Source organism: Drosophila tropicalis, unplaced genomic scaffold, assembly GCF_018151085.1.
Source record: "Drosophila tropicalis isolate 14030-0801.00 unplaced genomic scaffold, ASM1815108v1 contig_443, whole genome shotgun sequence".
NCBI classification, from domain to species: Eukaryota; Metazoa; Arthropoda; class Insecta; order Diptera; family Drosophilidae; genus Drosophila; species Drosophila tropicalis.
The window spans coordinates 5,195,488-5,223,303 of NW_027172907.1; the positions used below are offsets into that span (position 1 = coordinate 5,195,488).

General features: G+C 38.5%; 3 protein-coding genes across 4 annotated transcripts in view; 1 reads left to right on the forward strand and 2 right to left on the reverse strand.

Moving 5' to 3' along the window:
• Window positions 1-130: 130 nt before the first annotated feature.
• On the reverse strand, window positions 131-1,139 carry Adi1 (acireductone dioxygenase 1). Its single transcript, XM_068286361.1, has 5 exons — window positions 958-1,139; window positions 802-879; window positions 602-729; window positions 444-537; window positions 131-380 (listed from the first exon to the last, which is right to left on the reverse strand). The coding sequence occupies exons 1-5, from the start codon at window positions 1,078-1,080 to the stop codon at window positions 243-245; spliced, it is 561 nt and encodes a 186-aa protein (XP_068142462.1). The 5' UTR covers window positions 1,081-1,139; the 3' UTR covers window positions 131-242.
• Window positions 963-27,027, forward strand: Urm1 (Ubiquitin-related modifier 1). 2 transcript variants are annotated; one of them, XM_068286367.1, is made up of 5 exons: window positions 963-1,357; window positions 1,420-1,487; window positions 1,548-1,629; window positions 1,687-1,735; window positions 26,884-27,027. In XM_068286367.1, the coding sequence occupies exons 1-5, from the start codon at window positions 1,323-1,325 to the stop codon at window positions 26,953-26,955; spliced, it is 306 nt and encodes a 101-aa protein (XP_068142468.1). In that variant the 5' UTR covers window positions 963-1,322; the 3' UTR covers window positions 26,956-27,027. The 2 variants fall into 2 exon arrangements, with proteins under 2 accessions (XP_068142468.1, XP_068142469.1); XM_068286368.1 differs by lacking the exon at window positions 26,884-27,027 and adding an exon at window positions 1,802-1,952 and having other exon boundaries at window positions 981-1,357.
• The window catches only part of Pura (Puratrophin-1-like), a 56,961-nt gene continuing 34,435 nt past the window's right edge, over window positions 5,291-27,816 (reverse strand). Inside the window, 11 exon segments of the mRNA XM_068286306.1 lie at window positions 5,291-5,649; window positions 6,062-6,541; window positions 6,617-6,733; window positions 6,957-7,170; window positions 7,230-7,962; window positions 8,029-8,190; window positions 8,250-8,722; window positions 8,724-8,858; window positions 8,919-9,044; window positions 22,592-23,206; window positions 23,497-23,806. Of these exon segments, the coding sequence (XP_068142407.1) occupies window positions 5,426-5,649; window positions 6,062-6,541; window positions 6,617-6,733; window positions 6,957-7,170; window positions 7,230-7,962; window positions 8,029-8,190; window positions 8,250-8,722; window positions 8,724-8,858; window positions 8,919-9,044; window positions 22,592-23,206; window positions 23,497-23,806 (3,589 nt within the window). The 3' untranslated portion in view covers window positions 5,291-5,425.

Below are 27,816 nucleotides of genomic sequence, written 5' to 3' on the forward strand. Positions count from 1 at the left end.
CGCTCATATGAAATTCGAATCCAACATCAAGCGAAATCGGCGAACATCGAACATTCGCTTGAAATCACACGATGAATTCGCCAGCCATCCAAATTGAATATTTTCGCTTCGTCAAATGGAATTTCGCCAATTCGTAGTCGTTACCATTCAAAACTAGTTTTCGGTATATTTAATTGCACTTGGATTTATCTTCCTTTTTTAAGAATTGTATAAAAACGTGTATTTGGATGTAGCATCAACGTTTAGGCCGTATTCAAATGCACAAAACTTTCGGACAAATGCTGCAAATAGGTTTTACGGCAATCCATATTATCTGCTGGTCGATTATGTGGGGCCCACACCGGTTCTCCAATGAAATAGCGCCGAGTTTGGATAAAGTTCTGCAAATGTCAAGTAAATTAAATATTTGATAAAATCAATGGCACACAAACTATTCTATTTACATTAATGTCCAGAGTGAATCGATGATATATCCCAGCCGGTATTATAATAAGATCTCCTTTAACCACCTTTATGCGCAGCCAGTTGTCTTCACCACTTGTAAATGAAAGAGTAAATGTAGTCAACGCTTTTCAGATTCCCGACCATGCTGAACACTTACTCGCGCACATCAAAGAACCCAGATCCATCCAGAATCAGACGAATTTCCTCATCCGTATGCAAATGTTCAGTGAAGAATGCTTTCAGTTTGTTGGCATAGTCCGGCAGGCACTCTTCCGAGCAGGTGATCTTGCAAAATAGTAAAAAGGAAAACGTATAAGAGAGCATAATTGAAGGATATCTATCATTTGGAATACACACCTGATCTTCATAGGTATAGCCACGCTTGGCACGCAGTTCATTAAGCAGAGGATCATTCTGGTAGTCATCGGCATTAATCTAGATGGAGATAAGCCAAGGTCAAAAAGTCAGAGTCAACATAAAACAAAACAACGCAATTCGAAATTTCACACTTGCCTTGTAGTATTCTACGCCAGTTTTCTTGTGCAGTTCGGATATTTCCAAGAAAGCAGGAGGGCTGCGATGATGGTCCAAGCGCTGATCCGTTTCAGAATCGTCCATAAACCACACCTGCACCATTGTTGTTGGTTAGTTAGTTACTTCGTTCGTTAACTTAGTTAGTTGCTGCAAAAAATACCAAAACGCCAAAGTGAAAGTGACTGATATCGGGTAATCGCACACTAGCGCCATCTTGATATCGATAGCTTGATATCGATACATTCGTGGCCGTCTCTAAAAACAACAAGTATAAAAACCAAAACAAACGTGCAACAGGAGTTAAAAAAAAGATAAACAAGAAACACTGGCAAATAAAACATTTGATGGCTAACGATTTAAATTTAATATTGGAGCTCAGGTATTTTAGAGTTAATCGATTCGAAAGGAGAGTAATTAACAAGTTTATTCAAATGTGCACAGCGCTGGCGCGGAACTTCTGTTTGGCAATATCAAACGCCGACAACTCTCATTGGATGGGGCACAGAAATGCAAGTGAAATCAATATCAATAGAGTTTAATTGACTAATTGTCCAGTTGCATTTTTTTAGGGACCATTGGTAGTTTACTGAAATGGATGCATGCCAATATATTGACCAGAAGCCCCGAACTTTTCATACAAGGCGACACAGTGTAAGTAAATGGTTTGTTTGCAAAAGAATTTTGTGAATTTTTTGTCATTTAACTCAGGCGACCCGGCATTTTGGTGCTAGTCAACGATACCGATTGGGAGCTTCTTGTAAGTCCATTTCATATTCCTTTTCCCAGTCAGACTTTCTCCCCTTAACCAAACTTATAATTTTAGGGCGGTCTAGACTATGAGTTGCAACAAAATGATAATATTTTATTTATATCCACGCTACATGGCGGCTAAAATCAATATTGTAATTAAGCTACAGAGTCGTTTATATTTTTATATAAAATAAAAAAAAAAATCTAAAATTGTTATATACTGAATCAGAATTACGTCCCTTCGCCAAAAATGACAAAGAGCCCACACGATTATTCGGGTCGTAAATTTGTCTTCATTTCAAGCCGCAAACTATGTTAATTTTTTCTTATTTGTAGTCCGTTTGCCATGAATAAGCAGTTGAGAATTACAGTGGCGGCAGGCAACAAACATGTATAATTCTGTTGCCTGACACAAGGGGTAATCGGTTTTACTTTTTTTATTTGATTTATAATATATGTACATACAATACATAGAATATAAATTTCAAAATGGAATTACATAAGTAGCAGCTGCTTAAATGATTCAATTATAGTTTGGTTCAACTGTTTGCTCTCGTCTCCACCCTCATGGGCCAACTCCTGAACTGAATTCAAAATATATTTTAAAAAACCGATTAAATTGTTTCTCGTATTCTAGATAATCAAAATCTTGACTTCCATAACGACCTTTTAAATACTCCAGACATGTCCTCGCCAGATTGAAGACATTTCGTACAAAATCATAACCAGATGGAATGCAAAGTTCCATGCATTGGTCCAAAGTGTCCTTGAATGCAGAGATCACTTGGTCAATGGTAACAGCTGCAAGCACTGAATCAATAAATTCCCTCCAACGTGACTCAATGGTCGTGGACATATTTTGCATTAGACCCTGAATGCCCTTCAGCATACGTTTAGAAATGGGATCGAGAGAGCTAAGTTTTTTCAACTGATATTGCACGTAACGTAAAAGGAGAAGAATTCGTTGCAATACTTGGATCTGCCCCAACCGATCAGAGTTCAAAACCAGACTTAGTGGCCATTTGACTTCATAATCCAAGCATATTATATCGTAGCCACAGAGTTGATCATAGTCAATGGGATCGGCTAGAAGATTGCAATCCTTTAACTGAATACGCATAAGATCTTTTAATGAATCACCACATTTGTGCATGACTTCAATCAGTTGACCTTGCAACTCCTCCAGTTTCAAATTCGACACTCTGCATTCCAAATGAACATTTAGTTTCTGCATTAGGTTTTTGGCAAACCATTTGTCCTGAAGCATACCATACAAACGGAGATTATTCAGATGGTAAAGCAAATCTTGATCGTTAATCAGAAAGTCCTTAAGACTCTTTGCTGATAGGTTATAGCTGCGTTCTATAATTTTAGTGTGGGACAAGTCGTTGCGTTGATAGGTGAGTGGAACATCCATTAACGTTATGGTCACATTGCACTGCTGTAATATATTCAGATACTTTCCAGATAGAAATATAATATTGGCCTCATTCTTTAGGAAATTTGGTAAACGATCTACATGAAGCCGATAACGGTGAGTCCAATATAAATCGGAACATTGCTCCGGATAGCTTTGCTCATCCAACTCCAGTTCCATATCCATAGCCATATCCTCAATGAAAAATTCATTCCCTCCATCAATAGCAATGCCCTTTTGGGTCCAGCTTTGGATCGAATCCATATAGAAGACGGAAACTTGCTTTATCATTTCACATATACGTTTTTTAAACTCCAAGTTCGAGCTGAAGTCATGCATGTCATAGATTTCGTCCAACCGGTTAATCATCTGAACACTATTCAAATTCAGGTATTGGGTATATCCAGCAATTCCACAATAGACATTCATGATGGGCAACCAGATATTCAACTGCTCAAGGAGTTTCTGTGAACTTAGTTTCCTCTCATGGGATTGCTTCTCGAGTTTCCTTAGCATTGCTAAGAAGCTATTTATCTCTTTATTCAGCAGATTGGCCAATGCCCGTTGAGAGCGTCCACTGCACTGTTTAAATCGGATCACATTTATATATCTATGGACAACGGCTTGATATACAATCATTGGCAATAAATCGTTAACGATAGCGCGTTGTTCCTGACTGAATTGCAAATTGTCAATTTCAAAATGCACTTGCCATAGCTCATCGGGATGCACGATCCGCTCAATATCGAAATTAGTCCTTATATACATTGGTACATCACCTGTCAAAGCAGTGATTAAATCCCGAATAAGCAATTTTCGTTGTGTTGCTTCAAAAAGCTTCTCAGAATTCGTCTTTATCTTTTTTATCGATTTCATATTGACGGTACGTTTTGCTCCTTGTTCTTAAACGCTTGTCTTTGCTTCTAAATTTGTTTTCTATCTTTTCTATATACTTGTTTAAGAACGTTTTTTATTATTCAAAAAAATATATAACAAAAACTAAATATACACACAGCATTCAGAGAAGACGCACGACTGAATAAAAGTTATATTCGAAATCCTTAAGTATGTAGGTACATATATCGTATGAATGAATTAGCTTGGGTAAATCGACTATAAAATATGCCTACCGATCCGATTTTGTCAAATATTTCGCCTACCTTAGAAAGAAAAATTTTCGAATCATTAACTGAGTTAAGCCGACTAGTTTATATAGAAAGAGTGGACTAACAAATTGATTAGAATTTCTATATTTTGGGGATTGTTAATGTATTGGAAACATAAGTACATAAAGCCAAATAGAAGGATTGGCAAATGCTACGGTCTCTATCAGAGCACTGTAAAAGATTTTGGATCATTGAAAAGTTATTTCAATGTTTCGAAAACAATAACTTGTTTTAAAGCTTGACAGACTCAATGGAATGCTATTATTTACTCTAAAGATGCAAATTTATTTGTTTCATTGATCGAAACTCTTCAAGAAATAAATTAAATAGAAGTGAATTCGATATTTTCAAGCAACATTTATTCGATTAATGTTTTTCTCGACTTATGCCTAAAATAATTCAATAATTCGACAATACATTTATATATATGTATATTGTATGTATGTATTTGTGGTATCTATGTATAATATATATGTATATATATAATTTTATTTTGCTTTTAAAGATATTTTGTAAATGTAGGCACTTAGTTTACATATGTATGTATTTATATATATTAATTAGCTTTAAGTGGTGAACTTTGATTTTACTATCTATACCTCGGCTCCACTATCTGCGTTTGTGTGTGTATGTATGTGTAAGTGTGTGTGTGTGTTTCTGTGTGTATTTCCTTTACGATTTTGTGAGTGATTTAAGGACTACGAAATATATTTCGACATTGACACATTGAATTCAATAATTGGAAGCAAAAAAAAAAAAAAAAAAACAAACATTTTTTGAATATTAGGAAATTGGGTAAATAATAATACACAAAAAATATAATTAGAATAATAATATTAATAATTATAATTAAAATAATAGTAATAATTAAAAAAAAAAAAAATCGAGAATTATGACAAATTAACACAACTTAATTCCAATAGATAATAAATAAAAAAAAAAAAAAAAATAATAATAATATGTATGTATATATAAAGAGGGATAGAGAGAGATATAGAAGATAAAGTATAATTTGAATAATGGATAATGAATCTGATGAAACCGTTTTCTTAATTTGCTAAAGCTATAAAATTTGTATTTAACCAGAAATTCAAATTCGATTTCGAATTATAATTCATTTACTGCTGCTGCTGCTGCTACTGCAATCCGTCGGATGGGCCGATTCAGCGGCATGGGCATATGATTTATAGCGTCGCAGGATAACCGTTGAGGCAGCGCTCAGTGTGGATGCCGATGTGGTGGATGTGGACCAGCTACCCTTGCTGCCCGTTAAGTGATCCGTGATGGCGGCATGCTCCTGGTCCGGTGTCACGGATATATCGGCAACAATGCCGCTCTCTGCATTTGTAAGACAGGGGAGACAGTAGGTGGATCATTGAGACATCATCATTCAGTCAGACAGAGAGAGAGATAGTGAGTGTGTGAGTGAGTGAGAAACAAAAAGAACATGCAGCAGGACTCAACAGACAATTACAAGTGGGAAGGGTGTGTGTGTGTGTGTGTGAAGAAGGTTTAAAATTATATACAATCCAACTACTAAACGCAATACTGTTTGTTCATTTTTGTTTTTTTTTTTTTTTGGGGGCGGGGTTTTTATATACAGAGTAAAGTGGTGGTGTATGTTGGTGGCTGGGTGGGTGGTTGGCATTCAATTCTACAACAACATAAGCAACAATTTGACCACACAACAAAAAACAATTATATTTGTGTGTATGTATCTAGAAAAAGTAGCACAATTCAAGCTCAATACCCATGGACAGTTGGCTGACAATTGTTGTCGATCGCTTGTGATGATGATGACGCTTGCTGCTCGAAGAACCCGACGTTGTGGAGGTGGAGTTGGTGGTGTTGGTGGTGGTGCTCTCCGCTGCAACTGCAGCGGCAGCAGCAGCAGCCGCAACTTCATGATTGCTCAACTTAAGGGCCTGCGTCTCATTGATCAGCTCCAAAGTGGTTGAAGCACTACTCAGTCCGGTCAGAGTGTTATGGCAATTGTGACTCGAACCGGGCAATTTGCCAAAGTGCAATGTATGACGGCTACTTGAGTTACTCTCATGGCCACCACCAAGACCGCCGCCGTGACCACCACCATGACCAGATGAGGAGCCACCGCTAATGGACGAGCTGCTGGTGGTGCTGGTGCCACTCGATAGTGAACTTTCCGATATTAATGAATTGGGTCGTCGCATGCTGCCTTTGCCCCCAGGCTCCGAATAGCGTAGTTTGGGAGCTGCGAAAAAGCCACATAAAAACATCATTCATCACAAAATGCCAAACGCCATAGAATGAAATGAAATGGACTTACTTTTATTAAGCTGGGCAAGTGGTATAGAACGATCACTGATCTGATTATGACTGGGTCGTATATCTAGGCAGGGTTTGCTGCCAATACCCATGGATGACATCTCCGCTAGGCGAACCTCTGTGAAATTGGGTATTGATTTTGTAAAAAAATAATATGAGTAAACGTTTTCTCTTTCTTTGAGTATCTAAGATTTGGTTCCTTTTAAAGAAACTTAATTTCTTCAGCTTCTTTAAGTGCAGCCCGATCGGACTACTAGAAGATTAAGAAATCGTCTGAGAGAGATGGCAACATAACAGATGTTGATTCAGTGGGTTTAAGTGGTTTGTGAACTAAGATATACCTCGATTTCGTTTCGCCTGCTTCCAGAGCAATTTGGAGATCTCCTCCGTCCAGGCATTTTTAATATCCTCCGACATGCATTGAAGCATCCATGTGTCATCCGGTTTACGTTTTCTGAACCAAATCTCAAATTTTGTTGCCGCATCTCCTGTATGCGCTGTCAAACCAATATCCGAGGTCTTGATGCTGTTCTTGTATATATAGATGTCCAGATTCTGCAAAGTTAGCTGTGATTAGTTGAAACTGAGGAGAATTTGTTTCATTACGGGCGTACCTTGTGATCGGGAAAGCGTCTTGCCTTGCTGAATAGGACCAACTCCTCGAAGAGGAACACCTGACGCAAAGTCTTTTTGCCACCGCGTCCCTGCCACACAAGGAACTCATTCTGCCTCAGCAGACGTCCCTGCTCCTTGACATTGACATCGCAATCGCGCAGCGAATCCATGGCCAAAAGATCATTGCCATGACGCAATTGGAATTTAACCATCTCCTCGGCCCGTTGCAGCTCCTCCACATCGGCGGCAATCTCCTGCAAGGCTGCCCCCTCCACACTGCGACAGGCTTTGACCAGTTGCTGGAGCAGCAGAGCATATTTACCCATACGCTGGACAGGCTTCAGCAGATACGAGGCCAAATCTAATTTATCCTGCAATTGCATTTGCTTCGGCTTAAAGAACGAACTGCCATATTCACTTAGCAGTGTATCGCTCTTCGGTTTATTCTTATTGTACAGGGCGTACAAATAGAATTTGGATTCCATTTCGAGGAAGGCGGCGCCCACCTTGAGCGGATTGTGCTCATAGCGTTCCAATTCGCCAAGAAAATGGGAGTTATGAAATTCGAATATTTTCTCAATATTACCGAAAATCACATTACGTTGTCCTCGCAATGGCTGCGGTATATCGTCACGTAGTAGCTCATCAATATAGTTCTCGATCACGTAGTACAAGGAGCGGACATAGTCGCGTTCGGTACCAATCATCTCGCGCATGATCAATAGAAGCGTTCTGGTGGACAAGAGAATGTGCATTATCACCAAATAGTTGGACACTCGCCTCATCAGATGGACTTACTTTTGTATTTTTGGTTCCAAACAGCTTAGTTCCTCCAACTTGGGTAACTCCAGACTGGAGCCATGGCACTGCAGATGGGCATTTGCCTCCATGGGTGAATGCATTTCCATATAACGTTTTGTCGGCCGATCATAGCACTCATCCTCAAGCAGCTCATCGTGACTATATAGTGAGATGGTTTCATTGAATAAACAACAATTGATTTATATATTCGCACTTACCTCTTCTCGTTGAGACTCTGACAGGAGCAGATGCGTGCCAACTTCGGATTCCTTTCACAATTATCGCACACACCGACACCAGAATCGGCAATTTTCGATTGTTGTTCCTCGCCATCGCCATCGGCATCACAATCCTCAACATCAACATCCTCGGGCTCCTCCTCCGGCTCATCCATGTCCTCCAGATTGCGACTCTCACGCCAGCAACTGCAATTGCTGCTGCCGCCTCCGTTGCTGCCATTGCCAGAGCTACAGCGATAGCTGCCCCTCTTATTAATCATGGGGTTTGGCGTGCTACTCGCCACAGGCAGGGTGCTAACCGATATATTTTTTCTCAACACAGTCGTCGGCTTCTCCAGATGCTTCTCAAGCAATGCTGTGGCCCCAACTTGTTCGGCCAGACGTTGCAACTCATCCTGGGCACCTGCCTCACGTTGATGTTGAATAAGCAAATGCAATAAACGAGCTGAGCCCCTCAATACGCTCACGTGTCTGTTCCAATTTTTGGGCAAATTGATCTAAAGCCAATTTCAAATTGTTTGAACTTTCGCTAAGTACGGAAATTTTAATTGCTGCCGCATGCAAATCTCGACCCTTGGCCAAATGTTTCTAAAGTGAGGGAGAGAGATTGAGAATTATGTTTTATTTTATTTCATTTTATCCACTCACCATAGCTATGAAATAGTATTTCTCAAACTCTTGCTCCTGTGCCTTAAATTGCTCTTCATTTTCCCATTGGATTTGGGTGAATTTCTGCAAACTTTCTGCACCATCATGTCCCAGCCAAGAGGTGACCTACAAAAAACAAATAAACAAACAAAACAGATACAAATCAGTGGGAAACCTTCAACAAAAACCAAGGAAAAGCAAAAACAACTAAAACGCGCCCACGCCAGGCCAAGGTAACCCACAGATCCCTCGGACTCGATCCCAGTTAGTCGCAATTTCAATTTCAAATTTGGTTCCAATCCCAACAAAAAAACAACAACAACAGAAAACCAATGTAGAAAAGTGAAACTCATAGAAATGATCGACGCTCTAATTAGCCTCCACTTTACAAATTAAAATCCAATCGAACACAGATCAAATGAAATGATTCAACTATGGCTTATCGACAGGTCCGGACTAAGACGTTGCAAGGGCCCATTGTCAACAAAATTTAGAAATTTAGATTTCTTATCAAACAGAATAGAAATGGAGATAATTCTTGACTTGATAAGTACATATTCTATTCTTGCCTGGAAAACTTTAGTTCTGACAAAAGTCTTAAAAAGATTATTGACTTAAAAAACTTTATAATTGTCTCTTAAACAATTGAGCTTCATTATATTCGGAATATAACTAAAAATAAATACATGTATTGTGGTCAAATATATTCTGCCTCAAAAGGTAAATAATTAGATACAGAAGTCCGGCCCTGAATGACATTAGTGGCTCCTCCTAGCTGATTCCCCAAAGGTATTGGAAAACTACAATAATAGTAGCAACACCAAAAACAACAATAACAACAACAAGAGCAACATCCACATCCACGAGCCAATCAAGCATCTCACATTGATAATTTTTGTTGCTCTAACCAATTTTTAATCACCTGCTGCGTCCAATTGAATTGATAAAATCATTGATGCGGCCGCATTATGGGCAAGTTGGTGTTTGGAGAGAGAGATACAGCGGGCCGTGAGGGAGAGACAGAGGAAGATAGTATGGGTCTGGGTCTGGGTCTGGGTTTTGGGGCAACTAACTAGCTTCCATCCATCTACCATCTCTGGGTCGTACTCAGGCACGCGTGCTTTGGTGCGCATTCACTTTCCGTTTTTGGTTTTTGGTTTTTTTTTTTTGTTTTTTGTCTTTGTCGTCGATCAACGGCAACGAGATAATGTGCCCCAAGCCAATTTTGGGGGCATGTCCACCAGCCAGTCAGCTAGTCAGCCTGCACATGCACCAGCACCAGCACCACCATCTGTATATGTATCTGTTGGCTATGTCTGTGTGTGTGTCTCTGTCTCCACTCCCAATGAATGAAAATATTGTCTGGGGGAATTGCTCCAGTTTCACAGTTTCGATGCAGCAGCACAATCAGCAGTTAGCTAGACTCAGCCGGCTAATAGTGAGACTCTTGGCTGCTCTGCTCTGAGCTCTTCATGCTCATCAGATATGGCACTAGATCGACATAGATGCGTATACAGGGTGATGCAAGCAGACGATCGATTTTCATTCAATTTGTTTTGGGATTTAATAGCCAACCACAAGCACTCATCTTCCCCCCCAACCTCCTTTTAATCACTCTCTCTCTCTCTTGCTGTCTGTTGCTCTCAAAATGACACTTAATTGATTCTGTTCGGTCAATTAATCTCATTGGGAAATTAAGACATTATTTTCCATTAACATTTGCACATCAAAATCGATAAGAGAACTACAAAAAAATGTTCAAAGTGGAAGAGAATTACGATTACAAGCCTAGTTTCACTAGGCGGGGAAGGTCATTCCAGTGTCTGTTCCATTAATGAAACTAAAATTTCATAACATTCAACGATTTCATAGATCTGCCTTTTGAGTTAGTTTGTACAACAAACAAAGTAACAGAAATCCATTTATAAAATTATTCAAAAGTAGTTTAAAGTGTTTAAATAATCAAACTTATTTATTTTGCAAAAATTGAAAAATATTCAAATTCAAAGATTTGCATTTAAAAACATGTCTTCAAAAATCTCATAATCACATAAAGTTCAATTATAGCCAATAAAAAATGTGATAAAATCATATTGTGATGTAATCACAAAAGATTTCCACCTACAAAAAAATTGTCGTTTGGATATGGCTATATAGCTATTATTAATTATATTTAGATTCGATTTTTTTACTACTTCATAAAAGTGTATGGAATGTAATGAAACTGAGCTAGAGATTAGGTTACAAGTCAATGTCTAGGCAATGAAAATGTGCCAAAAATGTTTAAAACTCACGGATTTCTTTAATGTTTTTATACCCTTGCAGAGGGTATTATAGAATTAGTCAGATGTTTGTTTTTGTTTGCAAATAATTTTGATTGACCATTAATTTTAACATTTGCTCTGGTTAGAGTCGAGGCGTTTGCATATAACTAGTTAGATGAGAATCTATGCGAAATTGTCAGCCATTTCGAGAAAGGATAATCAGAATTTCATTTCATTATCAGCTTTCTAGCTAAATGGCAAACGGGGGACACTTTTGATTGTAGATATTTTACATTTATTTAAACCTTGACTTCCTTTGGTAAGACCTAAGTTTTTGTTAGATCAGCAAGGACATTTTTTAAGTGCATCAAAGATTCGCGCTTAAGTAGGGATTAAAAAGTCAAAAAAGGTTTCGTATTCTTTAAAAGAATGTTTTTAAAAGTATTTCTAGTGGCTCAATGTATTGACTTAAGATATGTGCATAATTTGATAATAACATTATACAGTATGACTACATGGCGTATGCGTAATGCAAGAAAGTCATAGAACATTCGCTACTGAGCTAAGGCCGCTGTCTTTTGTCCAAAAGTGATAATTCCTGATAATAGTGTTTTCATGGAGCAGTTTAAGTTTAAAGAGCAAAATGGTATTGGTAGGAGAAAGAGAAAAGAACAGCATCAAAAGCCGTAATTCTAGCAAATTTTCAGCTCAGTTTTGGTATGGCTAGAAACGGAAATGACAACACTTCTGTTGGTTAATGCTAAACGCTTTTCACAATAGTCAAAACATTGAATACAAAAAAAAAAGAACAAAATGAAAATGTTTTCTATGACAAATTGTTAAACGATGATTTAATACGGAACAGTGTTGGTTAAATCTTTAACAACTCAATCGCTGTGTTGGATAACACATGTAAATTCATAGAGAACACACACACACACACACACACTATGATATGTGGCAAACTGATTTTGAAACACCCTGTATTTGTATGTAGATGTGAAGCCGGCTTACTCAAATTGTTTACGTTTAACATGATCTCGAGCTCGATTGCCTATTTAGTTTTAAAGGCGCTCTGGTTGCCATTTAAAAAGATTGTTTCTCGACGATTGCCACACACATGTGCACACACATACACACACACATACACACAGAGAGAGAAAGACTTCAAACAAAGTAAATAAATTAATTGATTTAGTTAACGTTTTTTGTTTTTGTTTCGTTTTAATGAAATTTTCAAAGCTGTTGTTGTGTCTGATAAGAAGGCACCAAAAGACCCGAAACACATCATCATCATCATCATCATCAACAACAACATTCATTCACCGATCGCGTTGTTCCCTTTTTATCATCATAATGACAATGACTCACTCACATAATTGGCAATATCGGTTGCCAAATTTCTGACATTGATGTCACAATCACTTGGCGCCGGCGATGCATGATCTGTTCTTGATTCAGATATTGTTGGATTTGGATGGCGATTTGGGTTTTCAGTGTCTGGGGCAGAGGCAGAGGCGGAGACAGAGATAAATGATGGTAACATTGCCCGAAACGGATAATATTTAATCGATTTTGCCAAGCTTAACAAGTTGGAAAACAACATGCCCGAGGCAGCACAGAATTGCGACTGGCGCTGAGCCGAGCCGATGCGAAATCACAGACACTCATTAGGCGGCTTTTAATGATACATAAGCGTACATACAAACTGTATATATATATGTACATACATATGTATTTTTTTTTTCATTTTCAATTTGTCGTCGTCCAAGTCAGCGGTAGGCGGCGGTACTCAATGAAATTCAATAAGAATCAAAACAATTGCCCAGTGTAAACAATAAAAGTCGAGAGAACCAGAGTGAAGAGAAATGTGTGTGTGAGAGAGAGACAGAGGGAACAATAGATAGAGCCGGCACACGGTTAAATGACAATAATGACAACGATATCGCCCACATCGTTCCATAACTTTTGTGAATTTGCTTAGCTAAGTAAATAGGCAAATGACAGCCAACTCCATTCACAGTGACGGATTTCTTGAGGGGTGCAAAAAATATCCCAACAAAAGATGGAGACAAATGTAACACTACACTCCGACTTCGACTCGGACTCGGACTCGGACTCGGAAAAAGCGAAACGTTCATATCCTAAAAGCAACAAAATGCGGAATCATCGAATAATCTTCTTGCTTATGGTGATCAAATTTATCTATACTTATTCATAATGCCTGGCCTTCATATTTATAAGATGTGCTTCTTATACACTACACTACACTATAAATAATGTAAAAGCTTCTAGCTAAAAGTCTAAGCATATGTTAATGACGAAGTTTTCCAGCCTGATATCATCAGATCATTTCGTTTATAGACCTTAACTTTGGAAAGCATTTGGAAACCCCTTTTTCCATTGATTGAATGGCTAAGGTCACTGCCACACAGGAATTCCAATCTCTAGTTCTACAGTCACTTCACTTATGTATGTACATATATAACTCCCAAGATCTGAGTTACATTTCCATCTATTTTGACTTTGTGTTCGGCTTGTCGGCTTCTTGTTCTTGCTCTGCTTCTGCTGTTTCGTTTTCCTTTTCGTTTTCTTTTCATTTTTGATAAGCTCCAGTTGGACTATTTCTAGTGCGGATGTTGTCTTTTGTCTTTGACACTGATAAGCCTGGGTTGATTGCACTCTGGCTCCTTGGTTCTGTAACTTGATGATGATGATGATGATCGGCACATCTTAGGCATTGCCTGAACTGGGGTTCAGTTGATGTTGACTTTGGGGGCCTGACATAAAACGCAAATTTAACGTGACAGTTTTACAAGTTGCATCGCATGTGCCATAAAACACATGCAACACCTACAACAACAACAACAACAAGCAATAGAGTGCTGCAAGCTAGCTTGTTGAGCATGCGTGGCTTCCAGTGGTGGCCAAAGCGGCATCCGTTACTCCTTATGCTGCTGCTGCTCCCGCTCCTGTTGCCGCTGCTGCTGCTGCTGTCGTGTAATTTACACAAATGTCGCGCATTTATCTCACGGCCATAAACATTTTTTAAGCCACAATATCGAATTTATTTTGACACTTTACAAAGTTGTCGCCGTTGTTGTAGCCGTTGTAAGTTTGCTATCATAGACCACAGCAGCAACAACAACAACAACAACAGCAAACCACAACAGCAACAACATTGCCATTGGTAATTTTTTCCCTCTTTATATACCCTTTATAGAAATTGGAATTTTCTGCTTTGTCATAGAACTCAAATCGATTGGATTTTGTGGAATAAAGAAATCAACCAAATTTAAAAGATAAACTTAGTAATTGATTGTCGATTATTTTAGATGAACATAAATTGATCAAATTGTTTAAACTCAGTATTAATTAGTTTTTTGATTTCCCTAAGTTTTGCATTATGATTTCCTATGCAAATGTTCTTTTTGTCTATATTTGAAGTGCTTCCATCCTGCATTTGAAATTGATCAGCCTTAGGCTAATAAAAGGGTTTAAGGATGTTAAAATGCTTATGAAAATGTATCTTTCGATAAAGCTTAAAACTTCAATTAGCCATCTATTTGTGGTCATTATAAAAGTGAGAGTATAATAACTTCGTGGTTGCATTTCATAGTTTGAGTTGCTTTGTTTTATCTGTTTGGCCAAAATGAATTTGTCTGTTGCTGCTGCTGCTGCTCTTGGTATTGAGGGGGAGGGGAAGCAGATATGGGATTCTGTTTGTATAATTTATTTGAATAATGTCTTAAATGATATGTTGTCTCATTTCTTGTTGGCTAATTTGTTCTCGATCTTGCTGTCCCATTCTGTCTTGTTTAATGTGTTGTGTTGTGAGTTGTGTGTTTGCCGCCGCATATCAAATGCTGCTTATCTCTTTGCTTTTAAGTAACTATTTCCCTGCTTAGCTTCACCTTTCCCCACCGACTGGTTGGATGGCTGGTAAGCCATATTAACTTCCACCTCCTTCTCTCACACTTCTTTTCAATTTTAACGGCCATGTCATGTATGTAGTTTGCATTTGAATTTATGGCAGCAACTAAGAAATTATAGCAATATCAACGAAAAGAACTGGATGAGAAAAGAAAAAGAGATATAGAGGCAGAGGGAAAATGAGACATTAAAAAACAGGAATGCTGGACTAAAGATCTGCTGGACCTGAATCTGTTTTGGACGAAAGCCATAAATTGGCAAATGGACTTAGTCATAGGCAATAAAACCCCAAATGATATGATTAGCTATATATACATAAATAGTTATATACTTTAGACTGATCCTCTAAAGAATACACATACATACATAAGTATCTTTAAGATATTTGTATTCTTAAGTCATATGTTAATCGAATATAACGATTTATTATGACTTTTATTACTCGAACATGGCCTATAAGTCGGACATTTTGCCATGATAAGGCATTTGATGTATTTCTTTCACACACAAAGAAAGAGAGGGACAGAGAGAGAGAGAGAGAGAGAGACAGAGAGGAGAAGCCAGCCACACAACACGCATGCGCGGTACAGTTGTAATAAAGCAATTTTCATTTAACTATTTTATGGCAAAAAGGCGATTACAATTTTACTTATTTTTCTTATTTTTGTTATTTTTGTTATTTTTTCACTTTCCAAAAGACAAGCTTAGCGGAGGGAGAGTGTGTGTGTGTGTATGTGTGTGCGAGCTCACACCCATTCCCAATCCCAATAACCAAAAACCCAAAGCCAATCTTGTATCCCAACCACATGAGCTACACGCACACACAGAGGAGTCATAAATTGTGGCCACAAAAGGCCAAGACGTTAATGTGGTGACAATATTGCATGCAACCGACTTTGAGTTGTTGTTGTAGTTGTTGGTTGTGGCCGAAAAGCCGATTTACCACTGGCTAGCAAGTGCATCATCATCAGCAGCAGCAGCAGCAGCAGGGACAGTGGCAGTGGCAATGGCACTGTATGATGATGATAATGATGATGATGATGGCTGGTGGTGAATGCAGCTTATCGCCGATCACTTGGCGACGACTGTCCAATTCCAATTCCAACTCCAACTCCAATTGAAACGGGGAACGGACGTGACGACGCTCGAAAAATGATGACAGCTGTTGATGAAGTTGACGATTTCTAAAAATGCGTGTAAAATTAGTGTTAAAAAACATGTCAAACCCAATGTGACAGTTACATTTTGACATGACAAGGCAAACGATGGCAATGGCGACAACAATTACGTTTACATTTATATTTATGTTCGGGACGCTGCCAATCCCATTCCAATCCCAATCCCAATCCAAGTCTACCCAAGCCAAGCCAAGACCAACATACTAAACCAGAGACTCAGTTGTTCGAATCGAGTTGCAAGTTGCCAGGACCCTGACCATGGGGCATGGGCCATGGCCTGTGTTAATTCAATAAATACTTGCCACATGGACATTCTAAGCGATGATTGCCATCGGCGATGGCTGCCATGCTAAGCGTATGATTAACGTCCGTTTTGATGACATACACAGACACACACACACACACACACCGACCAGGAGAAGACCTGTGGAGCTAAATATGAAGAGCTTGGAGGTTGGAGCTTGTATAGAAAAGAAGGTGTATTGTTTGTTTGCATGCCAGCTATCGCAACCGGTTGAGATTGTCGGCACTTGCGGCTCCTAGCAAATGAACATACATATGTATATACAATGTACAGACATATTCAAACTCGATATCTTCTAGTCAGTCCAGCCACCACACCACCACACACCAACACACACACACACACATAACCAGAAAGATGGCATAAGAAAAACACGCACGTGTTGATTTCAGATATGAAAAATATCAAGAGTTAGTCTTAATGGCTTTCGAAATGGAAAGATAAGTAGTCACAAAAGAAATTTCTTGAATTGGATTCAATATTCAAACAGTTCTTCCATAGATCCAAATTATTAAATTGGGGGGAAGTAAATTTATCTGTCCTGTGGCTTAGTTTTTAAAAGTCTATCTTAATTAATATTACTCATACCACTTGTTGACCCCTTGGTAATGATTCGCTGCGAATGCGTAATATTTTAAAATTTGGCAAATATATTTGTAGTCTCTAAGATTGTTAAACCAATAAAGTTAATATACAATAGGCAATATTATGACTTGACTTGATTCTCAAACTTTTATTAATGGTCTTTCTCTTCAAAAAATGTTAATAAAATTATTTTTACATCTCTAATGAGGAAAATACTATGCCTGCTAGTTGGAGGATGAGGATAAGCTCTCTCTCCCCCTCTCTTTTTCTAGCATCTCCTGCATACTTTATGTCTTTAGGCATGTCGCCACTAAATAAGCCTTCATATTTTGTGGCTTTTGGCTGACCGAATTCTATGCAGCCTGTTCTTCTAATGCAGCTGGCCAATTTGGCCAAAGCTAAAAACAGAAAAAAAAAATGTATGAAGTTGCCACCGCATTCCTGGCCAAAGTCGGGGAGAGGTTCAAATGTCAGAGGCCATAAATATAAGTCCGCCAACAGGCAGAGTTAGCTGCTGGGAGCATCAGCAGCTGCTGTGGTCAACTGGAACCATAGACCGAATTGATGATGTTGCTGTTGCTGCATCTTAAGCTAAAAGTTAAAGCTGAAGCTGGATCGCTCCTTATTGCAATTGCAATTCAAGGCGCGAAACAATTAAACATAGTTTTCATTGCACAAAGCGCGCCGACAGTGCGCAAATTAATTTGAAAAAAAAAAAATTACACCAGCAGAAAAGAAGATGGTGGAGGAGGAGGAGGAGGCGAAGTAGGAAAACTAAAGTCAAGACTCATGAGCTACAAAGAAAGCGCACTAAACAAATCCAATTTCACCGTCAGCAATGTTTATTTATATGTTTATTTAATAGGTGGGGGAAGCCACGCATTCAACATCAGCTCTTTCACCAGCAGCAACAGCAGCAGACACCCAAGGCTACCTATGGCTGATGGCCATATTTGTGGAGCAATCCCAACACCACCAACACGAACACCAAGAGCAATATGCCACCTCCAAACCACCGAGCACCACCAACTGCCTCTGCGCTGCTGGCGACCAAGTAATGCAAGCGATCAACAATTTAGATATAATATCGCATATCGCATCATAATGTCGTCGTCGCGTCGCAGCAGCAGCAGCAACAACATCACCAGCAGCTACAAAATGGCGATGGCGGCATCTTTTTCGCACCTTGTTTGAATGCGCGCGCCTAATGGATGACAGCGGCGACATTAGTTTGTTTTTTTTTTTTTCATTCGCTGCCAACGAAGTCATTGGAGTTGGTCTTTTGCGAAGCGGGAGCTGCGGTTCCAAGGGGGGTTTGGTCTAGTTTTTTGGTTTGTGTCTTGTTTGCTGTTGGTGGCAGCGATTAAATATTTAATTAAAAGTAACATGATGAAAATTTAGTTTTTTTTTCATTTTCAATTTTAACTCTCAAAAAGAATTACGAATTTTTGATACCCTATATTTCAGTTGAGGCAAATTTTATCTTCAAATCGTTTTCAAATGTAAATTGAAACATTTTCTAACGTTTCGTTCTTGCTTTGAAGTGAAATAGTTATAGTTTTAATATTCAAAGTTAAGTTTGAAAAATTTGTGTCAAGTAGTTAAATATTACCAATGTTGCAATGGGAATATAGCAATTAGGTATAAAGGAAAGAAAGCAGAGGCTTAAAGCATTTCTTCTTCTGTTTTCCATCATAGATCAAGATCATTCTCCCATTTGAATCATATTTTATTATTAGTACCGAGTAAAGTCATTGAAGGATCTGAAGCAATGCTAGAACCTAAATATAAGTTTTCGGGGTTACATTGCTAGAAAATGAAATGAAAATCTGACAAAAACGATTAGAAAAGATAATATTTTTATTTCGATTTTACTTCAGTCTGTATTTTTGCTTAGTTTTAGTCGAAATTTCAAAAAAGTTCATCTCAATTTTATTGCAATTTAACATAGATAAAAATGGCATTCAATATTTGGTTGAAACAAAACAAGTTCTCTCTTCTCTTCTCTTCACTTCTTCTCGACATTTTAATGCAGATAATGAAGGACATTCAAAAATTGTCTTTTAAAATTGAAACTTTATGAAACTTAGGCTTATTCGAATACTTTGCTTCTATTGTCTTTTGCTCGAAAGGATAACTTAATTATATTCAAAATTAAAGTTTAAAAGCATTCAAATGAGTTATCACTTTCAAAATTCTGTTAAAGTTTGTCAGTTTACTCTCTTTATAAAGAATCCCCTAAAAATTTTCTCAAAATTTATGCAATCTATTCAGATACCATTTAAGTGAAAAAGATGGTCGTTAGATGTAATCTATCCACCTGTTCCTAAAAATGAATTGTTATCCTTGGGAACTTGTTTGCTTACTATAAAAGTTTAAATTATTGAAGAACTTTCCCCGAAACCCTTACAAAAGAGGAAAGGTCTTTAGACCAGGAAATGAATGGCAAGGAAAACGCCTTCTTTGGTCCACAACTGATTGAAAGAGTATATAAAGTAAAACTAATCTGGGAAAAAATATTGTTAAGTAGCTGTCAACGCCTTGTTTTTAAAATTTTTTTTTATATTTATTTTTAATTGAAAACTTGTGGGCTAAACGCACGACGAGTGTATGAGAAACGAGTATCGCCTGATATGATGATTTGTTGCACCGATCAGACTCTCAGTGACCAGGCCAATTCGCCACTCGATGGTGATGACAGTCGTCATCAGTTGTGTCTGTGTGTGTGTATGTGTGTATGTGTGGTTTGTGGCTTATCGGTGAACTACATTTTAAAAATGGAAATGCAAATGAATGAATGCTGATTGCGTATACACATATCAATTGCAGATCGAACAACTGAATGGAGCCAATGGGCAGCAAATCGTAAATGCCGACAAATCGATTGAAAAATCGCACAAAAGAAAAAAAACATACATATGTATGTACATATACATATATGTATGTATGTACATTTATGTATACCAAAAAAATTAATTTCTTTAACCTTGCTTTCACTTTTCTCATTAACTTTTCGTTTGGCAATTAAAATTCAATTTTGCACCACTAAAAAAATAATAAATAAAATAAGAGAGAGAGAGAGAGAGGGAGAGAAAAAAAGAAGCCAAATACAAGCAGCAGTAGATAAATGGCCGAGCATTTCTCAGCCCCGGTTATGATGCCAATGTGCGCGGGAGCGTGTGAAAAAGGCCAAAAAGGCAGACACAGAGGCTGAGAGAGTCTCACAATCAGTCTGTAAAACGTTAACAAGGCACTGCAAAATTTTAAATGCCAATTTCCGCAAATTATTAAATGAAATTGAGGATTTTTTTTCTGCTTTTCTTGAGTAGACCCCGTCTATCTAACTGCAAACATCTGCCCAAATGGGTAGAGAGAGGGTGAGGTAGGTGATCCATACCCATATGTGGTAGCTGCCGCTTGTTGGTTGTAGTATCTATCTGCGTGTCGTGTATTTGCAATTTGACATACTTTTGTTGGCCACAGCAGAGATGAGAAGAAAACAACAACAATAAATAAAAATAGCAACAAATGCAGCGAATTCAAGAAAACAACAATCATAATAATAATGGCACAAACTTAATAGTAGCGCGAAAGTATGACGAATATGTAAACGCATTGCGCGAAGAGTTAACTTGACTTGGCTAACTAATCCCCCACAACAAATTATTGTGATTAATCAGCGAAATTGCATTAGCCAAAGAGTCGACAGGCAACTCGGAGGCAAGTTAGAGGTATGGGGCGTTGCAGCAACTGTCACTGGCAGCTGATTAAGCGACTTTGAGCGAGATTGGCCAAAGTAGATAATGTGGAAGCAGGCACACAAGATGACGACGACGACGACGATGATGATGTGGATGTGGATGTGAATGTGGATATGCTTGATGCGGTAAAAAGAGTCAGTCAGAAAAATAATAATAATAATAATAAGTTGTGGGTGCGTGCGTGCTCAATTATACACCCGGCAGCAGTTGCCTTGTTTAATGTTGTTAAGGTATGTTGGGATCATCTCCCATCTACCATCTCTCATCTCTGGTTGGCCCTCGACTGCAATCCATTAACAAATCAATTAAAATGTCAGGAAATGGCGACGAAACTCATTTGTGGCAGATGTTGCAAATGCTGTGGAATCCTTTTTTTTTCTCTTTCGTTTTGCTTTTGTGGCTTTTGGCTTATCTAACGGCCATATTTGCCATACGAACTAACTAATCCAACTCTACTTACCAACTAACGATCAACTACTACGCAAGGTAAAGCATTAAGCGGATGCGCGTAATAAATTAATAAAGCCAGCATTAAATGCAATGCATATTCAATTAACAATGTCAGCTAGAGTGGCTAGCGAGTGCTTTGCGTATCTGACAGATACATTTGGCATTGCATTCGTTGTGCAGATGGCGCATTTCCTGTCAGCAGCAGCCTCAACGCAGCAGACAAAGACCAAAATGAAAACGAAGTTGCAGATGAAGACGAAAATCATATGCTCATTAAGAAACAAGCCACATACAAGCATATGTACGTGTCTCTAAGATACATTGTTGCAGCTCCTGCGGCCATCTACACATTGTTAGACAACAAATTTTATGAATATGATTATTTATGGTTGAACGCAAGATCGTCCAAGTGAAACAAATTGAAGACACTCAAGGATTCTATATCGAATACAGAATACCTCATCTTTTCCTTTGATCTCTCTCTCTCTCTCTCTCTCTCTGAAGACATCCATTAGTACAAATGAAAATTATAATTCTCTCTTTCAGAAGATTTGAAGATCAATTAGCATTTCATTTCTCATAGCCTTATAACGCTTAATAAAAGAGGATGACTTTCGTCTTCCTGGTAAAATGTGACTTTAAAAAACTATTTGCGAGTTTGTTTTCAACTGTTTTTCTGCTACTCTCAGCTTTGTTACTATATATAGACATATGTTGGCATTAAAAAACTATTGATATCGATAAAGCATTTTGGAAATATTCAAAATATTTGAAAGCTTAGACCCAAAGGCTGCTTTTAGGTTTCTCTTTTGCTTTCTGATATCCATCCCTATAGTGTGGGTAATATGGTTAGTTCCGCCTTTTACTTTCTTTATTGATCTCGTAAATTTTTTGATGAATTTAATCGAATCTTCGGTCATAAAATGTGTCCTTGAAACTAAGCGATTAATGATTTATTTAGCAGTTATTTATAATTTTTAAAAGTTTTCGTCCTTTAGTTAACTTGCTCATTGAAATATTGAAGTTTTCAGAAACACAACTAGATAAATACCCAAATAGATTTGGAATTGGTTAACAAACTTTATGACAATCATTAAGAGACCTTTAAAAATTATAAATCGTTAAGTAAATGCAATTGCTTTTGGGTTATGGGTAAATAAAACACAGGAAAAAACATTACTCTAAGCCTGGCACTTACCTCAGTGATTTCATCCTCAAGGGCCCGCTGACGCGTCAATTGTCTAAGACGTTCGCGTCTTTGTTCGGTTAACTGTTCCAGACGCTGGGCAGCCCGATCGACTTCATTGAAGAGGAGGGTAACCTTACGCAATTTGCACGCCACATTCGAATCGCCCATCGATAGTGATGAGGATGAGGATGACGATGATGGTGACGTCATCTGCATCAATGGAACGGAATTGATGGCTCTGGCCAACTCCTGCAGTTGTTTGAGTTGTGCGGCGCCACGCTTGCGCAGATTATTGAGCTGTGAGTCCATAAGGGCGCGACTTAGGGCACGATGTTGGCCATAAAGTTGACGACGTGTTGGCAGACCCTGTAAATCGGCAGCGCGTATATCGCTCAATGCCCCAACCAGACGACCGCCGGCCTCAGAGCATTGACGTTGAAACGCCTCCAACTGGGCGAAGAATTCGCGCCACTTGCCCGCATCGTGATGATGCTGGCCGGGCATAGATGCTAGCAGACCGCTTGGTAGCTGTGATGGCGCAACACTTGTCGTGACTTGGTCGACGCTAATGAATTTAACCAAATGCGATGACTGCGAGGTCTGCAATGGATTGGACTGTTGCTCCTGTGGTGTGTGTGTGTGTGTGGTGGGGTCAGAAGGCAGATGGCAAATAGGCGGGAGAGAAAGAGATATTGTCATTAGTGGCCAAGTTCTTTTGGGGTTGGGTTTGGGTCTGGGCCCGGTTTGGGTTTTGCCTTGCTTTGGGGCCAGGTAAAGCGGGTTAATTGGGTGTTGCCGCAGCCCTGCAGACAGCAAACCAACAAAAACCAAACACAAACAAACAAAATAAACCCAAACTCTTAATGATTTCATTTTTGTGCAATCGCAAAGGTTAGGTCAAAGACTAAACTTACCGGTTGATCGTTGTTGTTGTTGATGTTATTGTTGCTATATTTGCTGTTGTTGGAGTTCTGCTGATCATTACACAATTGCAGCAAATTCAAATCAGGACAAACCACCAAAATTTCACAATTACCAATCTGTTTGGCCAACAATTTAAGACTTTGGCAAATTAAGTCGATTACGCATAAATGTTGAGATTTCTCGATGGCAATTAAAATGGTAAATGTTTGCTGGGCGGGTTGCTGCTGCAGTTGCTCTGTACTTTTATGGCCAGTAGTTGCTGATGTTGGTTGGATTGCTGCTGTTGGTGTTGGGCTGCTGCTGCAAATAAAAAGCAATGTGTATGAGTTGTAGTCTGGCAATACCCTAGAAGTGCACGGTCAGGCCAAATAAATAATATCAAATTGTATTTTGTTGCTGCTAGAGTTGGCTTTGTCGAGGAACTAGTTCATTAGATGCCCCAATGGGAGTCAGCCTTATGCCTAAACTAGTTCTCATAGAATTTTTCGCAAGTTCAGTGAACTAGTTTAATTGGCAAATCCATTTTGGCATCTCTACTTGCGAAAATATATATAACTCTGTCAGGTGTTTGGCTGCTTTCCAAGCAGAACGTAACCAGGCAACGCCCAAAACAAGTTCAACTTAATTGGCAATAAGCGGCCTCTGCACTTGGCTCACTACTCACACATAGTCAGAGTCACAGTCAGAGTCGGAGTCAGAGTCAAAGTCGAAGTCGAAGTCAGCCCACAACTAGAGATAGATGGCGGCTCTTTACCTTTTCGTATATGTTTGTTAGTTTGTATGTAACTATGACAAGTTGGTAGCCACTTTTAATCAGCGTAAATAAAAATTGAAAATTGCTGCTAATGGCAGCTGCTAAGCATTAATAAAAAAAAAACAACAACAACAACAGCAATAAAAAGATGAGAGTAGGGGTACAAAGAACAAGAAACAGAGCCCCCCACCAAGTCATGTCTTAACACTTTTAAGCCAAAGTTTGTCTATGGCAAAGTTCTTTTGCCTTCTAGACTTGAGAGACACCCAACTCCCCGATACTCTGTAGGCTAACTGTAAACACATGCCAGGCCAGACCAGACCAGGCCAGGCCAGGCCAGGCTAGGCCAAGCCAACGTTAGGCCAACTTTAGCTAGGCAGCCAGTTATGTTCTCACATATTTGCCAGTTTCTGGCCACCCCCGCCGCAAAATGCAGTTGCAGTTGCAAATTGCACGCAATGCTCATAAGGCTGTTGTGTGGTAGTTAGCTAAAGAAGATTCAACCAAAAACCAACATGGGGCCTGTTCTACAACCAACATCATCTACGTATGTATGTATGTATAGAATCAGTGGTATCATGTCTTGAGTTTAAATTTAATGATGCCGCACAGAGCGACTATAAAAAGCATTTGGCATTTCAATTAGAAACGTGTAGAGCAGATTATGATTCTGGTGTTAAAAAAACACACACATTGAAACGAATTGCCATTGCTCTCTAAAAGAAATAAAAAGAATATTTCATCTAACTATGTTGATTCAGTTTATTATTTTATTTATGCTCACACCGAAAGTTAAGTAAAAGTTTATATTCAAAAATCCGATTAAGTGCTGCATTTTCTGATGGGTCTCACAGTTATGTAGAAAGTTTGTGGAAAGAATTTACAAAAAAAAAAACACACAAATTACAAAAAGGTCAAGATCGTAAAACTAAAACATCTAATACTTAGATTAACTTGGTAACTTAATGGCTTCAAATCAAATTTAACAGTTACACAAAATACTTGGAATTCGATGGAAAAATGTATTTTTGGGTTGACATTAAATGTTGTCTTTGTGTTTACTTTTGCGTGGTTCCATTATGGGAATTATCATATTTTTGGTATCACCTTTAAACACCTTCTTTTTTGTTTAAATTAACAACTGAAATAATACTATATTTTGATAGTCAAGGCGTCTACATTATTATATTAAAACTTCTTTTTCGAGAATTTTGTCTTCAAATTTAACAACATTCGAACTGATACATGACATATTCCAAGTTCTCTTTGGAGCTAGACAAAGAGCACATCCTTTGGGTAGGAACTACTCACTTAATGATTTTAGTGCCAAGGCATCTTATATCCTATCAAAGGTCAAGAACTATTCTACTTTTAGGTATAGCAAGACAATTTCTTTTTAAGTTTTGAATCAGTAAAGTTAGAAATTCAAACTTGTAGACTGGAATTCAAAGAGTAAAGAGCAGGAATTTTGAACATAATGATTAAATTTAAATGACTAATGTTATTTAATTTATGTAAGACAAAAAAGGACTATAAGATTTAAAAATGTTTTCTTGTTTCTTTGCTTTTTATTTTCATTTATCCCTCTTAGTTATTAAATCTGACAGAAATTGAGAATACTTTGGCTATTCAAGTGGGGCAGTGTACACGGATGCGGGGGCGGTGAAGGAAAAAGATGAAGAGGGCATTCAAAATGAGCATTCGAGTGCATGTGCATGTGTGTGTGTGAGCTCGAACCTGGGCCAGGTCGGGGCGTGTGTAACCCGAGCTTTTCTTTTATATTCGCATTATGCGCGGGCATGCATATTTATATACCATTTCATATGCAAGTCTGTTGGTGTGTGTGTGTGTGTGTGTGTAGATTCCAAGAAGTGCATCGGCGGTGTACACTCTTCTTCTTCTTCGTTCATAAAAACAAATTTAATTGCAAGCTGTCACACTCACATACACACACACACGCCACATAGAGATAGATTGAGTGAGGTAGAGAGTCAGAGAGAGAGAGAGAGAGAAAATGATCGTGGGTTTACTTGGAGTTGGTCGGGGTCAGGCCCATGATGTAAGGTTTTGAGATAAGCTCAAGCCAAGTGGCCATCTTCTCCCCGTCTCTCTATCCCTCTCTGCCTCTCTGTCGCTCTTTGTGTGTTGACACACTGCGCCCAGCCTGCATGGTGTTTTTTTTTTTTTTGGTGAAAACTTTACAAAGCTCAAATATTTAATATTTGCGTGCGTCGTCGTCGTCGTCGCCGTCTCTATCCGTTTATCCGTCCTTCTGTCTGTCTGCCAAGTCTGTCCATTGGTTTCGTCTGTGTGTCAGACATTTGAATTTGGACAGGCAGGCAGCTAATGAATACCTTACACATGTCGGCAAACAAACGCAAATAATGTCAATGGTTGGGGCTACAACTGACTGGATGTCTGTCTGTCCGTCCGTCCGTCTCTCTCTCTGTCTGTCCGTCCCAGCTTCAGAGCTACGACTTCAGCTCGTCATGCGTCAGACTTGGATGATGCTGATGTGCCAGTTTTTCAATTTTTTTCTTAGTCTGTTGTTGCTTTTTGTATGTATGATGTGTTTTTTATATTTTTTTTTTTCTGTTTTCATCTCTTCAAATTGCTTGTGCAGTTGCGCCGGAGTAATACAAATCTCTGCAAATGTTTGTCAAAGAGTTTTCTACACGATTTGGCCGCGTTTTAACCAATTGGCATTGAAGCAATTAACATTTAACATGCAGCTGGAACCATAGAAACTGGAACGGGAATGGCAGGCAAGCAGACAGCCTGGCAACTCTACACTACTCAATGTACTCTAATGTAAGTAAAGTAACTGGCAAGTCGCCGCAATACGATGCCGGAGTGTGTTCACTTATGTCGATTTAGATTTCACAGATTTTAGTTTTTTTTTTTTTTGCTTTCCAGGAATCGTGTAGATTTGTAGATCTCTCTGGATCTGTGAATGTCTTCTGGGTTGTATACAAAAAAACACAAAAAAGTAAAAACAAAATAGAAAAAAGTTCACATCATAAATTTTAAAGTGTCACGAATCTGTCTGAACAAAAATATAAGAAAAAAAAAAAAAAAATCATTTATGTATGTTTGTGCCTGCAGCAGCAGCAGTCGCCATCGCTCCATCTCAATGCCGTTATCTCCCTCTCCCGCATTCTCTTTCTCTCTCTCTCTCTGTCTCTCTCTTTCTAAGTCTGTATCCATCTCTGTTTAACTGGTACACCCCCATTCTGTAAGTTCTTTACAAAGAGAAGCCGCATCAGAGTTCCTCCGCCTCCTCTATCCCCTTCTTAAATAGACTCCTGCCTAAAGACAACGTGTCAGATCGCGCAACTACATGTATTGCTTGAATAGAATTCTAATTCACACTAAACAGCTAAGGAAATATTACACTGAGGAAAAGAAACCAACTAACCCATAACTATCATTAGCATTAACAATGGAAATAAAATTAGAAATAAATTCAAGAACTTAAAAAAAAAACGCCTATCTCTCTCTAACTTATAGTTCTTTTGATATGCAAGACGCTAGTTGTCCCTTTCTCTCACATAAG